The 17701-nt window shown below is 37.6% G+C and overlaps 1 protein-coding gene across 1 annotated transcript in view; it reads right to left on the reverse strand.

Annotated features, from left to right (window-relative positions):
• Positions 1-12641: 12641 nt before the first annotated feature.
• Positions 12642-17701, reverse strand: part of LOC104932996 (protein FAM19A5) — a 50751-nt gene continuing 45691 nt past the window's right edge. Inside the window, exon 4 of the mRNA XM_019267591.2 lies at positions 12642-13408. Coding sequence (XP_019123136.1) covers positions 13400-13408 — 9 coding nt within the window. The 3' untranslated portion in view covers positions 12642-13399. The remainder of the gene's footprint in view (positions 13409-17701) is intronic.

Consider the following 17701-nt stretch of genomic DNA (forward strand, 5'->3'; position numbering starts at 1 on the left):
TTTGTGCTTTTCTGGTTGAAAGGTGTGTCCCCTGGCGTTTGAGCTGTTGATATGCACAGCAGCACTTAAGTGCATTGAACAAATCAATGCATAAATATTTTGCTCAGTTCGACAAAGAGGAAACAGAAATAATTGGAGCAATAACAGAATAACAATTAAAACTCAGTGCTCAGAAATTAGGTCAAATCTTTATCCATAAGTCATTCATATCAAGAATTAATAAACTTGTGTCTTAGCAGGTTTGACATAAACATATCCATGTTTTGATCTGCACTAGGCTCGACCAAATAAACAGTCAATAACTCATTACAATATGCGCCAATGATATGAAATGGTATCCACTCCATGTCTGCTGCGTGGCATGGACTCCACAACTGTCTTGAATGTTGTATGGATCAATAAAGGCAGATTGTGTGGTGCCAGAGAAGATTTAATACATTTGTTACAGATGATCTTTGGTTAAACAGACCAACGATTCCGCAGGGAGAGAAAGGAGATATCTGTGTTTCTGCTGAGACAGAGACAAGTTTCAAACAAAGTTAATTTTCTCCTGATTTGTCTGATTAGAGAGTCTGAAAATGTAATTTTAGTGTCACAGCGTTCGTAGAATATGTGGCTTGTGAAAAATGAATCTAATATGTACTTCAGTGAATATGAGGCAAAAGAATCAGGTCTCCTAAAGGTGAGTGTCAGTGACACAAATACAGGAAATGACACCTCAGTGCTTTTCTTTCCTAAACCATCTCTGGCCCAACTACTGACCAGAAGAGACCACATCAGTCCAGTTTTCAGATCTTTACGTTGGCTTCCTGTTTGTTAAACAATTGATTTATTTAGTTTAGTTTAGTTTTTGTTTTATGTAAAATTGTATAAATGGTTTGGTTTGGTCCCAAAATATATTTCTCAGGTGCTGCTATGTTAAGAACCGTCCTCTCAGATGGGTCTGGGTTCAGGTCTACTTGCTGTCCCCGGAGTCCAGGACTGAACTCGAAGAAGCAGTGTTCAGTTTTTCTGCTCTACATATCTGGAACAAACTGCTCCAACTCTCTGTTCTTTGGATGAAGATTTAATACTTTTCTGGCACTGCATTTTATTACATTAAATTTGGATATATTCATTCATATCTTGCACTGAAATTGAACTGTAATCTCCAGGTTTCATTTATTTTAACCGACTTAATTTTACTCTTTTAGGATCATAGCTTTCGAAAGATAAGTGCAAGAAGTATTAAGTCCTACACAAAAATCAATCATGTTTTTTAGGATAGTAATATGTTTTTACACAGTAAGTCTTTATAGAAAAGTAACTAACTAAACTGAACTAACTAAAGCTCCTGAATAAATGTGAAATGTAGTGAAGCGACGGGTACATAGGGGCATAAAATATACCTCAAAATTGTACTCTAGTACAGTATTTTAATAGTTGTACTCAAAAAACATTTTGACAAATATGGAGCCGCTTCAGCTGAACTTATATTTCATATTTCACTGGAAGAATGCACAGCTACCATCAACTCAGATATATTTTTTAATAAATCCAGGGGAGATAGAGACAGTTTTTTACAGTTTTCATTTCTTTTGTTGGCCTTCTTATACTAGGGTCAGTCCATGGGATATTTTGGTCTTTTGAGATTGTCACTGTCTCAGATTAGTCAACCATTCATAAATCCTTGCTGTGACTTGGACCAGAGACAGAAAAGACTTTAGTCCAATCAAAGCTTTCCATGTTTCATGACCTGTGTGACATGCAGAGTTAAGGTTTCAGGGAGCGACTTCACTGTTCCACCTGACCAGCATTGTTCTTTCTCCATAAACTGTCGGATAAAACCAGCAGATTTAGCTGAGACTCGGTCTGTTTGACACTGTTTCACCTCACAGCGCTCAACTGCCCTCAAACTTTCTTCAGCTCTCCATGATTTCTGTGTGGGGGTGTTTTCCAGGTTTCCAAGGACACAAAAGTTACTGTTGTGTTTGTTTGTGTTCATGCAGATAATGTTTGTGTGTGTATGAATATATATATAAACATAAATTTACATTTGAAAAAAATGTTTGGTTGCCCTACCTTTCAAGGTAAAATTCATCAGGACAGAATAAACATAAGCTGCTGATCGATTCCAAAAACAAAAAGATCTGCTGAACTCAGAGAAAAGCAACATCTGTGTTTTGGTGAGTTTGTCTTCTTTTGACGGATTAGTCTGCTTCTATTGTTTAGGCCCTTTTCTGGCTGGACTTATGGTCCTCCAAAGATACTTGTCAACATCTCTGCAGACCTGCAGAGAGAAAGGTGTTATTGGCTGTAGTTTGCAGTGTTTCACAGAACAAACATGCCTCACAGTCATGGAAACATCCCCAAACAATCAGTCTGAAGATGTTTGTTCCAGCCAAAGGCTGCACAATTTATTTTTATAAAATCAGCAAGAGAAAAAGCAAATGAATGAATCCACCACTGCAAAATGTGAATATAAGGTTCATTGAGATAAAGGACAAAGGACAAATCCATTAAAAGAGCAGCAGTCAGACCTCAAACACGATGTAGGAAACATGATGGAAATATTGCTACTTTATCCTCACTGCTCCACTCAGATCTGATGGTTTCATGTCTTTAGTGGAAGCTTGATATTTTAGTACGTCATGATTTATTTGTGAAGCTCATCCTGGACAATTTGACACTTTGTTTTTTTCCGTCAAAGTGCAAAAGCTTTATCGTTTTTCTTTGCGTCTAAAATGTGTTTAAAAACTACTTTCACATAAATGTTGTGTTCATGGTACATAGTAGTTACTGTAAATATTCACATCAACATCCAAATGGTAAGTGCGTCTGGGTAACTCCTGCTATTTCTGAAAGCTTCATTATAAACAGACTGCATTCCTACAACACTTTACAATTCAATCTGCCACTCATTCACTCATTTACACAAGAACTGATGGCAGCAAAGCTGGGTCAGCTTCCACGCTGACCCAGCCGCCAGGAGCAATATGTGGTTCAGTGTGGTTCCCGCTTTACCTGCTGAGCCACAGCCGCCCCCAATTTTGTGCTGAATAATAGAGAAGAGTCTGAAAAAGCAAAAATATATAAATAATAAACACCTTGCATCAGTCAAAGTCTTTCATTCAAGGTGATTGAACCCACCGTGGGGCTCTCGAGGGACCACTACGATGTGCAAGTTGAGGGTCACATTTGCATGGACGTTTAAATCGATGGAGACGAGACAGAAACACAACGTGAAGCAGAAAACAGATAAACATAAACTCCGGCTCTATCACCAACGTGTTGTACAGAAACTGAGATTTTTTTTTTCTTTTTCTGATGAGATCACAGTCAGTGGGCGGGGCCAGGTGATCATCATCACCTATCTGAGGTTTAATGAAAGCTGACAGGATGGAAATGGGCTTTTTAAAGGAGCTGGCAGAGGGAGGATTCTTCTCATTTACAGTAGGTGTCTGATGAGCGCTCAGAGGCTGCAGCTGAAGGGAGAGACGCATCACAGTGATATCCTACTGCACCAGGTGGAGCTAAACCATGAGACTCAAAACTTTTAGTTTTCTGTCCAGTTTATTCACAGGAAAACTTTTTAGGAAACAAAGACCTGACTGCACCGTAATCTAAATGATTTTGGCCTTTGGACTTCCTCATAAACATTTAGAACACAATTTTCTAAAAATAATATTTAGGTAAAACTTTATTTTGTAAGACAAGACTAAAGGTTGTGCTAGTGGCTCTATGTATTGCTTTGAGCTACATGCTAATGCTAGCATGGCCACATTCTCATGATGATAATACTGATGGTTAGCAGGTTAAATATTTACCATGTCAGCATGCTGACATTTGCTGATTAGAAATCAATACAAAGCTGCTGATGAAACGCTATTAGTTTTGCAGGTATCTAGTTATAAACCAAATTGTTCGATGATTGCAATTTTGACCTGATGATGGCTCTGTTTGTTTAGGCAGAAAGGCTCATTTTCATCTGTAGTCCACAGGCAGGCAACAGTTGAAAGGACAGATGTCAAAAATAAAAGCATCAGCAATAAGAGCAATAAAAAAACTATACAAATACAAACTTGCACTAATATGAAAAGTCAAACAAGAGCGACATGAATGTTACTTGACAATCCTTTTAATAGCTGCCTCAAATAGGAACCACATGGTGAAGCTATAGGATTCATCCTCTGGGGATCATGAATATCTGTTCAATATCTGTTTATGACAATGGTTATTGACATAAGTATTCCTCATAATGTATCTTAAATTATTATTTAGTTATTGTTGTGGAAATGCAGTGTCGTCATATGTTTTTCTATCAGATCTCTGTGCTCTTAATCATTCACTCCAGCTGAATTTCAGAATAAGAGCCTTCATTTTGTTTTTGGCTCTGAGCTCTTCTAAATGACACTGTTCCAGATTCCCACACTGGTCTTTACTGCTGAGAAACACTGCTGGAATATCAAATGTGAGGACACACAGACACACACACAAACACACACACTCCACCAAACTCACAACACGGGTCACATTTTAATGGCATCATGTCAGTGAGACTGGCAGGGCTTAATAGAGCTCTGCTGAGCTTTGCCAAGTCTGGTTTTAACATTCACAGACACACAGAGAGAGTTTACATCAGGACTGTGAGGCTTCACATGAAAACAAATGTGAGAAAAAGCAGCTCTGCCAAACATCCTGTTCTTTAAATCAAAGTATAAAGTGACAGCGCAGAACAGTCTTTATTTATCACAGTGAGCGCTCGAGGAAAGGGTGATTCTGGTTTATTACAACTTGAGTTTTACCGCGTAGTCGTGTGCATTATTTCTATCAATAACACTAAACAACATACGCAGCATCCACACCAGCATTTAAAAAGGCAAACATTTCGTGGCAAAATCAATTCATTCCCATAGAATTTGCTTGCAGGGGTGAAGTAGACTCATTAAAATCTTTCAAACTTTGACATGCAAATTTGTAAAGTTGAGCAAACCACACTGTCTGCACTAGTGTTCTGACAGAGACAGATAATAATGCAGAACCTTTATGTAAATAAAGCTCCAGCTCGTATACAAATGAAATAAATGAAAGGCAAAAGGAAGTGTTAGTTCACAGAGAACTTAAAGCTAGCAGCATTAAACAGGACTAGGGACAACAATTATATTACTGTCCAATGAATACCAGATCTCCAGTTTTGATGATTTGGAATTTTTCATAAATATTAAATGTGCATTATTTTCTGTTTTGATTTTTGAACCAAGGATAGACGATAAGCATTGTGTTTGAATGGAGAGACTGATACACACACGTAGGTGTCATGGATATGCTGATTTCAATCTAAAGTAGTAAAATAGCTTTGATTAGGCCAATGTGCTCTGTGGAAACATGTTGAACAGCCTTGCTATTGATAGTTTGTTAACTAAGGTGGACATAAACAGGAGAGTCGAGATTTGGAAACCATCCACATAAACATTTATTTAAAAAAAACATGCATATCCACTTTCCCTCCATGTAAATCTATTCAAAACATTCTTCCTTTAAAACTGTGTAAACATAGATTTTCATTCCTGCTACTAAGTGTGTGTAATTCCAGGGTTTTAGGTTTATTTTGTAATTTAGTTTCTGAGAAAAATTGCTTTTTCATCTTCCTTAAAAAAAAAAATATTTTTGGACATACATGGTTTTCATCGGACAGTGATGACATGCACAATGAACAATGAGATAAAATGGTCCAGATTAAGATAAGTAATGGATCATAAAGTGACCTCTGCCACAGGAGTATTATACAAAAGGGGAGAGGTGACGGTAATTACAGGAAGTAATGTAGTGGGGAGCACAGAAGAAGAAAAGGCTTTGAACCTTAAAGTGTACACATAATAAATTTGGAGGTCTTCCTAATCAGGTATTTATTTCGATAGATTTTGTGTAATTATCTTAACGAGAGGTTGCTGTATACATTTGACCCGGTTACACAGACCTTTGGGGGAGAGCCAAAGAGTCCAAAATGAAGTAAGGTATCGTAGTATATTATGTCGGCGTTCAGTTTTATTGATCCTTTTCTGTGAGGCATAGTTTACCGACAGTTATTAGACAGGAATCGATGATTTAAATACATCTTATGAACCCTAACCAGTAAGTGAACAGGAGCATGTGACTGCAGCCTGCAGGCTAGTGTGTTAGCAGTTAGCTTGTGGTGTGACCTTTATTAGCTTTAATAGCAAAGAAGTGAGAACACAACGACATCGCTAAAAAGTCTGACGGGTCAAAAAAAAACAAAAACACGAGCAGTCAGACGATCGGACGAGTAAAAGTCAGTTATTTTCATTATCTATACATGCTCTCCGTTAAACACACACACACACACACACACACACACACACACACACACACACACACACACACACACACACACACACACACTGTGAGTCCCAGCAGCAGAGGTGTAATAAAAGGTGTTAATGTATTCAGGTTGTTAGTGATGTTAAATGGAGCCTGACGACTGGCTGACATCAGCTCAACTCCCTGCAGCCAGAAGAGAGGGAGGGAGGAAGACAGGTATCACAAAGTGTTTGTGATGTTACCGTTAAATTTCAGCATAACATCAATCGAGATACTTTAATTAATACAGGGCATTGATTCATGTATCTGACACTAAATGATGGACTGTGTCTAATTTTGGAAGAATCCCATAAAAAAGTTGCAGTTCTTTCCATGTCACTTCCTGTCAGGATGGTAACATTATTTATTAATCTGACAAATAAACTTAAACTTTGTGAACTGTTTGGTCTGCAAAACATCTCAGTTCCTCTGTCTTGTCTTCAAATGTTTTGATCAATAAACAATCCAAAATAGATATTCAGTTACTGTACAACGACATAAAACAAAGCAAATCCTCTCACTGGAGAAGCTGCAACCCAGGGTTGAAAGTTTTGATACACAAACGATAGACGGAATTAATTACTTCATTCATTTCAGATACGTCCATGGTGTCTGTGTGTGTAACTTAACCCTTATAAGGCATCACACCTCAGACTGGATTCCACTTTTGCCCAGTGTGATGTTGCAACAAAATCATACAATACCATTATAACACAGACATCTGTAAAACTGTTGACAGGACATCTTGAATTGCAAATGACAAAACAATTCTGTTATGATTGTTTTGATCCATGTAGATTTTATGTTTGTTACATTTTTCTTGAGATGAGAAAAGCGATTTAAAAGTCTGTGATGTCATCATAAAGTAGATGCTGAACACTACTGCTCATATTCAAACTACTGCCTAACAAAACTAACAACTACTCTGTGCTCCTTTACACCTTTCTCAGCTTATGTCCTCCTCTGTAAGTCGCTTTGGATAAAAGCGTCTGCTAAATGCAATGTAATGTAATGTAATGTAATATATTCAGAGGGCCGCATAACCAGGAAGTAAACCCAGAAGCTAGATAACATTTGATTTAATAGCTGCCATTTTTTGGTCTGATGTCCAGTTCTATAAAAAAAATCACTGTAGCAGTGGTCAAATTCATGCAAAAGTGTGTTTACTTAGTGTTTAATCACCATTAAGCTTTGTGGTTTTACCAGCTACTACAGTAAGAGGCCACAACATAAACTGAATGCCAGCTGATGCAGGTCTTACCTGAAACTCTGTGTCACTTCACTTATTACTCATGCTCGCTGTCTGGTTGAGGCCCGTCGATTCCAGTAGTCTTCTTCTTAACAATGCACACTGAGCTCGTGGTTACAGTTCATTTAGGTTAACTTATAGACACAAGCTAAACAAAAAATACTTCAGATATGAAGGTCATATTGAGGCGCCATATACAGTAGGAAGGAATATGCCTGTCAGATTTGTCTGTCTTAAATAAGGTGCTGGAGTCTGCAGGTGCAGGGACGAATAAACTTGAAATCCACCGTGACGACTTCCTGTCAGCTCTTACTGATCGCGATTTTCATAAACAGGTAATGTAGAGGAGGAGCAGATTTCTGGTGATTTCCTTTTCTCTGTGTGTTGTGTAAAAGTGGGCTAATAGTGCTGAGGGGAAGAAGTAGGCCAGAATTTAAAGTTAATAAATAAAAGAGGATAATGTAAGAGCAGTGAAGCCTCAGAGAGCTCAGCCTACATTCTGCTCAGTATTTTTAGTTCATCTGACGCCTGAAATCTGACACATCCACTCTGTGAATTCAGCAGGAAAATGTCTGAAAATGTCTGAAGGCTTGTGTTTGACAGGGAGACGACTGAGTCTGTAACACCTGTCAGTCTGAGGTCCTGAGGAGCTGCTGGGGATATAAATCACCTGCTTGCAAACATGTGCAACCACAGTAACACACATCTACACAGCAAAAAACACAACTGCCAATTATTTCCGTGCTTATCGGTGTAATCTGGAGGTCAGGACTTGATTATATTGTTTAGATATCCAAATCTAAAACCACCTCATGACATTATCTCAAGGTTAAATCTTAATTCTCTGGTTGTAATGACATTCATTTAGCTTTACATGGTTTCTGTACCACCACTGGTCTTAACACTTTAACTTCCAGCAATTTTCAGAGTGTCGAACCATCAACTGCTTTCATTATTTTCATTTCACTCGTATTTAGAGCTAATCTGACACCTCAACTTCACTCAGCTGTTACTATTAAACTGACACATTTCAGCTTTCACTTCAACTCCTTTCACTGCTTGCATCTTAACTGAGACTTTAGTTTCTCTCTGTACTTTGACATAAACTGATTTTTCTATTGAAGCTTCAGCTCTGTTCAGTAACTACCCTTAGTCGGACACTTCGACTTAACTCATCAGCTGGATTTAAACTGACATTTCAACGTATTTAAAGCCTGTAGATGTGATATCAAAGTTGAACTGTTCATTAAGCATCCATAAAATGAGTGAAAATAAATGTTCATGACAATCAGAAAACCTAGTTCAAAAACAGCTTGTTTTGCTGTTTGGCAGATCATGTTTTGATTGACATCTCTCTCATGAGTACCAGCACAGAAAGGATCAGCAAAACATATTTGCTTTACTTTGCCATCAACTGAAGCTGTTATCTGCACTCTCTTTAAATCCACAGGACCCTTTGACAAAATAATAATAACAATAATTTTACCAGAATATTTTGTTGACCAAACCAGAGTGATTGTTGGAACAGTGGAAAGATTAACCAAGATGGTTTTGGTACGTTTTATTTTGTTTTTGTCGCAATATCAGGAAAGTTTACAAAAACTTAAATGACAGAGTTTCAAATCTAGATTGAAACTAATTTCTAATATTTTTAGTTGCTAACTATTATGTACACCAGACTCTAAATTACATGGTTAGAAGGCTGTTGTGGATTTGGGTTTCCAGTGCCTTTAAAGCTGTAATTCTTAAGATTTCAGTCCTGGCTGTTTGGTTGAAACCAATGGTTACAATGGTAAAATTAAGTATAATTTAATACTCCAGCAATCACTCATCAAGCAGCTACTTTGACAGAAACACAACAGTGTAGCCAAAGAAACTCAAACCTTGCTAAAGGAGTATGATGTGCACCTGTTTAAATATTTAAATCTGATCTCTGGGTGCATTAATGAAGAATAATTGTTAGTGCACACCACAGCAACAAATACATTGTATTTCCTGTGGCTCCATCAGGGTAAAATCCATTTCAATGGTTTTAATGTGAAGCAGCAGATGTAAAAAAATAAGTTGTGAATTTGCAATAAATCAAAACAGCCCTCACACATCTGTAAGAGAGTGAACAGTAAACTGTGAGACTGATATTAGAGAGAGACAGATATAAAATAGTACTGGATTTCATGCTGCATAATTTTCTGTGAATCTGTTGTTTGGAAAGGCAATCTGAATCCAGTGTAGGAATGGTGGACCCTGCCATAACAAAACTACTATATGGAGAAGTAATTACAGACTGTATTATATAATAATAAATATATTAAATGGCTATTGCTGAAATAAATTCCTGTAGATCTTGAACATTATAACTTGATTTGCACGCATTTCCACTGACGTTCAATTTCTTAAATATCAACCGATCCAAATCTTATTAGGTAAAGAAGAAATAAAATTGAAAATGTGCAATTATTGTGTTGGTACCTGAGATAATACTGTGATTAACGCTGCCTTCAAATGGAACTTTTAAGGTTGCATTTTCAACGTGGGACATACATGTGTTAATAGAGATTACATTTATATGTTATGTGACACCAGAGTCCCGGGTTTGTGATCAAATGTCAACTCTCCAGTTAAGGTTTATGAAAGTTCGTGATGTTGATTAAATGTTGATAATGCTGTAGACACTATTAATTTATATATGCATGGCTAATTTTGGTAGATAACAAATGAAAACATTTTCTAATGAAATACATTTTTGCAACTTTCCAGGAATGTTAACTAATAACATTTCCTCATCATGCACATAGAAAAGTTATTAATTCAACTGCTGTTGCAATTTAACTGGATATATACTTGTGGCTGGCATAGGTGACTGACCTCCCCGTTGTCTTATATCTTGACACTGATAAAACATCTCAGGCTTGTTATCTCCTCTTGTCTTTGATACAAAACTTTTTAATCTTTCATTTGAAGAATCCCTTTGAGATGAAAGACAGATGAGCTGAAAAATATGGTTCATAATGCCAGAGCAATTAAAACAGAGACAGTAAGTTCATCCCTTCTGGTTAATGGAGTCCAAGATGAATAAGGCAATGACCTACAGACGCTGGGATTTGGCACTCGTAGCCTACAATAACTGAAGGAAAACTTTCTCATAAAGAAGATTTATAGGTTGCAACTAATGGCTTTACTAATGTTAATTAATTATTTAGTAATGCTTTATAGTAAAAATCCCTTTGACTGTCAGTCCTTCTCTAACATGACACTTGATTTGTCTTTTTATCGCTTTAATTCTGGGAAAGAGTTCTTTTCTAGCAACTTATGAACATTTACAACTGCAAACTTGATGGATTATTGTAAGAAAGCTTTATTAATGACTTAACTACCGACACATCAAGCCAAAGGGAGTTTTTACTGCCTAATCAAAAGTTTAAGTATTAATAGTTTATAGCTGACCTATAAAACATTAGTAAATTATTAATTACCAATTAGCTACAATTCATTAATGCAAGGGAGAAGTATGAAAAGCTTTTCCTCCGCCCCTGCTTCGAAACAGGTCGACTGTCAGGAATCTAATAACGATGTTCAAACTCCTGTAGCTGGCTGTGAATTTGGTTTATGATGAGCAAAATGAGAGGTTTTCTACAAAGATACAACATATAAAACTGTTAAATATAGAACTTTAGGCTTTTGAAAATACATTTAATGTTTCTTTCTTTCAAACAGACACAACAGCTTGGCTTCTAATGTCAAATGTTTTGCTTGTTGTTTCATTAAAACCTACCATGCCATGAATGCATGTTGTCCAAACGTGGAGCTGGAAAATGAAAAATCAGATTTAATGCATAAAGTCTGGTGGAGAAGAGCCAGAAATCATTTACAATTCTGCTGTTTTATGATAAGTGGAAACTTTGCACACTGATACCAAACACCTTAGAGAGTATTATGAAGTTGGAAAAGTCATCAGTGCACTGTATTGTAACAACATGCTGTGATTAATGTCAGCTAAGTCTACAACAGACAGCGTGAATATAGACGTGTGTGACATCACCCATACATTTCTGAAGAGCCTTTGTGAAGCTCAGAGTGTGTTGTCTCTAGCCGTCACCATCTTGGCACTTGCCTCTACCCTCTCCCAGCTAATCTAAAAATGGAAGTGGAGTGTTAGTGGAGCTGAGGTGGGCTAAATGAAACCTGGGTGCACAAACAAACCAATTATAACAGCACCCACCTCTCTCATTCAATAAGGATGATCAGGTACGAGCAGCACTCTTGTGTCAGTAAACGTCATTTGGTGTAGCTGTGTTGTTGTCCAGGTGGAAACAATAGATTTTTAAAGTTGCAGGACATATACACACTGTAGACTGTGATCATAAACAGGAATAAGGGTCTGAAAATGGGTCAAAAATCAGGAGAAAGATGGAAGAATTGTGACTCCGGTAAAGGGGGCAAAATCGTGAGGTTTTGCAAGTATGCTTGTGGCTCTGTGAAACTGTCCTTAGGCACAAGGACACTTTGAGGTAATTGCTAATTAAAATGCTAACGTGCTAACTGATGCTAAGCAGATATATTGTTTACCTTCCTCACCTTCTTAGTTTGGCATTCACTCACGTAGTGAACAATTCATCCTGATAGGAACCTTGGAAAATTCATCATAGTTAATCATACATTCATCAAGACATTTCATGTACAATCAAAGGTGATCCTCATGGTGTCAGTACAGTCGTTCTCTGGGCACATTTAATATCTGTCTGTTTGTCAATGGAGTGGGTGCTTTTCATTGTTTCACCATAACATTTCATGGCAATCCATTCAATAGTTGCTGGAATGTTTCATTCAGGCCTAAAGTGGTCGACCAACTGAATACAAATATCTGACAATATCTGTTATTTGTATTTAATCATCAGTTTCATGTTGTGGCTATTTCATTCATGCTTTACCATTCAGCAGCAGTAACATGCATAATCGACTCAGTGTGATTGGAACCATTAGTCAAACAAATTTCATGTTCAAAATAACATTAAAATAGGCCCAAAGATGCTCAAAATAGAGTTTGGATTATTTTTTATTGTCTAGGGTTGATTTAATGTCCGTCATCTGTGTGGATGAAAGTTTGATAATTTACAGTTTTCTGTTTTTTCCTGCACTGGTTGACTGGTTGACTGCCTCTAAGCTGTCTGATAGAAGTGCACAAAGTTTTATGTTCTTATCATAAAAACGCCTGATATGATTTGTCACTTTCTCAAACCAACTGATGTTCAGCACATGAACAGCCGTACTGTCCCAACAAAAACATCAACAGCTTCATCTCTCCTCATACAGATACATGTTTTACCATTAACTCATATACAATTTTACTTTGCTCAGTTAAGTCACTTACTGTATAATATCACAATGTGTTCATCTTTTTTACATGGTGGTTTGTGAGAGGGCTTCTGAAAGTCTCCTCCCCTCTAAAAACGTCTCATCGTTGGCTCTGTTCATCTTTGGTCTGTAAAAAACGAAACAGAGTTTTGTGCCAAACAAAAGAAATTGATCCAGCAGCTCATCATAATCTGCTTTTTCAGATCTCCTGGAAAATAAGTCACAGTCACTTCCTTCCTAGAAAGAACTTCATGCTGCAGTTTCCACAGGTCCACCAAACATGAAGCAGGGAGTTTCAACGTCTTGCTTTGTGGCTCTGATGACAGCTGATGATTGGTCATCAGTAGCTGTGGCAGCGGCGGTTGCTCCATTTGTTGTTAATGGACGATGGACAATGGGAACCAGTCTCTCTCTGGGGAGCGTTTCTCCTTGCCGCTGCTGTCAGGAGACCTGGAGGACAGAAAGAAGCATTAGGGGAGAAGCTGTCACAACCAATCAGCTGGTCTGACCAAAGTGGACATCACCTTTAAGAAAACATTTGGCTATATGAGCCTAAAATAAATGTATTTTTTTTTAAATGTATACAATTTAAGAGTACATAAGAGTCTGTTAACAGTGACTTTATTGGAAACATTATATCAACATCATATTGTCTTTTCCTCATCTTGACATTTTAATAAAAAAAAACAATCAGGTTTAATATAGGTGCATTCTCTTCAGCATCAAACAGGGAAGCAGAAAATGGCTGAAGAAACTCCTGAAATGCCATTACACATGACAGAGAGGAATTAACAGTGTTTTGAGTCAGTGTTTAATTCTTTTCTTAATTTTTTTAAACATTTCACTTCATTCCCGCAATCATCTCCCTTTACTGGTAGCAAGTTCTCGAGTTGTTAATGACAGAAACATAGTTGTGGAAACAGATCTTTTTGCATTATATTGATGCCAAATTGACAAGAAGACTGTCGACATGTTGTCATTTAGAGTTATGTAATTTTACAGACACAATGTCGTATTTCTTACAGAGAGTTTGCTGTAGTTAAATTCAAACTGCTAATATAGATATTTATTTATTTATTACTAGGCAACTGTGTTGTTGCTGTTAGTTATTGGTTGAAGTAATAGCTGTATACTGACCGACGGTGGCTAATCAGGCAATTATATTATCTTGTTGTATTCAGTTAATGCTTTCCCCTTGTGTGTGTTTTTAAACTAATTGCATGTGTTCATCTTTGTCGTGCAAAGTTACAATCTAAGATAGATGATAATCATTAATGTAACGTGAATGTAATGTTGTTAAAACACCTGTAAAGTGTAGTGACACATGTAGTCAACAGTCTCAGTGTTGTGCTCTATATCGGCACTAATGGAACAACTCTTGTCCAGTCAAATACTTAGGACTAGAACTAACTGTTGTATAAATTTATATATTTATTACAACAAAAAACTAATAACAAACTAATTCAAATGAGAAAGAATTGTTCATTCGGCTCATTGTTTAACACTGAGTATAGATATATCCATTTATTATCTGTAACCGTTTATCCTCATCAGGGTCATGGGGGCCAGTGCCGTATAGATACATTATAACTTATTCCTTCAGTGCCACAAGATATACAGTGAAAACCAACAACGACCTCAACAACTTTAGTTTAGTCCAGATGACTCAACTCTCTGCACACTTCACAAGTAAAATATATCAGACACACAGCTATGTTATGTAAAAAAGACAGATAAAAAAATAAGAAATAAAATGAAATACTGACAGTGTTCATTATGTAACTTTAAAGCAGCTACTATAAATGAAATATTTAAAAAGAATACATTTAAAAAGATACAAATGAAATTATTGATTAGGTTCTGACTGGCTGATTAAAAACTCTCAACGGCAGCTCAGGTTTACTCTTACGCTTCATGTTTTCCTTCCAGTTGCTGTCGGCAAGCATCTCGATTTGAGCAACTCTGCCGGGCTTCATTAGAGAAAATGAGCCTCACACAGGCCGCAGAATTAAAAACCACACAGTCCTTCATCCAATTAAAGAGGTTGAACTGGAACTGAAACTGAGCACAGCGTCACTGACAGGATGGGAATTTACACAACAACACGTCTCTGCATGTTCGAGACACAGAGGGAGGAGGTAACAAGCAGATTAAATGAGGAGCTGAAATATCCACTCGACAGAAAATGTTACATCTTCAAAAAACATCTACAAAAGTGAATACAAAAATTACCACTGGCTGAAAGGCTTTAAAAAGCTTCCCAGTCATTTTTTAAACAACTTCATAAAAACAGAAAGCTTGAAACTCAAGACAAACAATGAAAGATGTCGACCAAACCTGCAGTCAGCAGTATTGACTGAACCGTCTAAGATTACAACAACAAACACAAAACCACAAAGATTTTTCTGAGCTTTCATTTTTTACTTTCACAGATTCCAGCAGCTATAATTAATATTTTATAATAACAATGTTTCAAATTTCAAAACAATGTGACAATTATCAACCAAATCTGCAGCTCCCCTTGCAATTAGGGAGCCGTATATCGAGTTTCAGCTCATTGTTTAGCTGTTCAGTCAACAACTAAAACACCAACTTTTTTTGGCCACAGATCTTTTCAGTGAAAAAAATGTGGGGAAAAAAAACCCAATAACTGTATGTTACTGTCAGGCCGGACTCAAAGCAGGACTCAGGTGCAGAGGTGTCAGTGAGCTTATTTATTGAAATAACAAAAAACCCTCGACAGAGTGAGGCTATGGCAGGCTATGAAAACAGGCCTAAACTAGGGAAAACAAAAATCACTCCAAAGGAGGAAAAAACTCTAAACTGCTTTATGAAAAGGTTATCAAAACCAAAATCACTCACAAGGAGGAAAAACAACAGGCTGCAAAACAATAACTGAAAGCGCTCCGAGGGAGGCTGAAAAACACAACAACACTAAACACTATGAAACAAAAAGGCTAGACTAAGAACTTACAACAAAAAATCACTCAATCAAGGAGAAAAACAAAAGAACACTCGAGCAACAATGCTATGGCTATGGAAGGGCAAGGAAAAATGCTTTGGAGATAGATCCGAGGACGAAACACTTTGGCACAGGACAAAGGGAGACGCAGACAAGATATACACAGGGTAATGGGGAACAGGTGGAAACAATCAGGGCGGGGAAGACAATCAGACCGGTGACACATGAGGAAGGGTAAGTGACCTGAAACGAGAGGGCAGGTAAATATCAAAATAAAACAGGAAATGACGAGACAGAACAAAAACCCAACCTGACCAGGTAACTACCTGGACACAGCTGGACTTAAATTCATCAGGTAAGAAACATGGCTGTAAATGAATGATAATGTTGCTTCATAACTGGATGTGTAAGAAGTTTGCAATATCAACTCAAAAGGGGATGATATGTGAAGGCTGCATTCACATCTTGCTTCTACTGCACCAAGTGAACAAAAAGTTAAGTTGATATAACTTTGTATATCAAAATGGCATTTATGGATTTTTGGCTCCTTGGTTTGATGAGTTTATTGTCAATATTCACTCTTTTTTTCTTTTTGTTTTGTATCAATAAACTCCTGAAAATGTTCCTGGAGGAAAGTTTGGGTGATCAATAAGATGTGTTGTGAGTTGTGGGTTCTATATAACTGCTGTTTTCAGCAGTTATATAGAACCAAACATCATCTGCATAACAAGGGAAATCAGTCCTGTGCAGAGATGATGACCCTTAGTGGGGGTGGCTGTGGCTCACAGGCAGAGCGGGTCGTCCACTAATCAGATGATCGGCGGTTCACTCCTGCGGTCTGCATGTCGAAGTGTCCTTGGGCAAGACACTGAACCCCAAATTGCTCCCGAAGGCTGTGCCATCGGTGTGTGAATGTGTATGAATGGTTAGATCCACAAACTGATGAGCAGTTGGCACCTTGCATGGTAGCCAATGCCATCAGTGTATGTGTGTGAATGGGGTGAATGAGATATGTAGTGTAGAGCGCTTTGAGTGGTCGGAAGACTAGAAAGGCGCTATATAAGTACAGTCCATTTACCATTTACCATTTAGTGGAAACATACAGAGTGAAAAGCAGGTTACCCACGACAGAACCTTGTGGTACTCCATATGAAATATCTGTCATCATGAGAAGCTCTGTAGCTTTCAGCTGCAAGCCCGTAACTTCCCACTCAGCTAGAAAACATGTCATTTGATTTTTTAAAGCAAAATAATGCACATTAGGAGAATTTAGGGCAGTAGGATGGTGTATCTCCACCATGTTGAACCTTCTGTTTCTACAGTAGTCCAGAACAGACAAACCAAACACTGGCTCTTGATGGGGCCTATCACGTTTTTGCATGTTTTGCGGCCAACACAGTTTCTCCATGCTTAAAACAGGATGGTGAGTGGAGGTGGTTACAATTCACAACTACACAACTACTGTGCACAGTTAGGATTTCTCAATTAACAGACGTAGAACTGATTAAAAAACTAAATATTCATAATTTGCTCACCTCTAGGTATCAGAATTGTGCTTTTTCCTCCAAATCTACATCCTTACACTCTCATTTGATAGTAGCTCCATCTAACAGGTAGAGTCTGCATCTCATAACATGTGGACATGTCCTCCTGAAGGCTCTGAGACTGATCAAAAACATGAAGCTCTGGGGACAGGCAGGGACACTTCATTTCTGTCCCCTCTGTGGAGGCAGAGCTCTCTGTAATTGCTTTCAGGTGAAGACGAAGAAAAAGACGCAGCA

The sequence above is a fragment of the Larimichthys crocea genome, chromosome XXI (genome assembly GCF_000972845.2).
Source record: "Larimichthys crocea isolate SSNF chromosome XXI, L_crocea_2.0, whole genome shotgun sequence".
NCBI classification, from domain to species: domain Eukaryota; kingdom Metazoa; phylum Chordata; class Actinopteri; family Sciaenidae; genus Larimichthys; species Larimichthys crocea.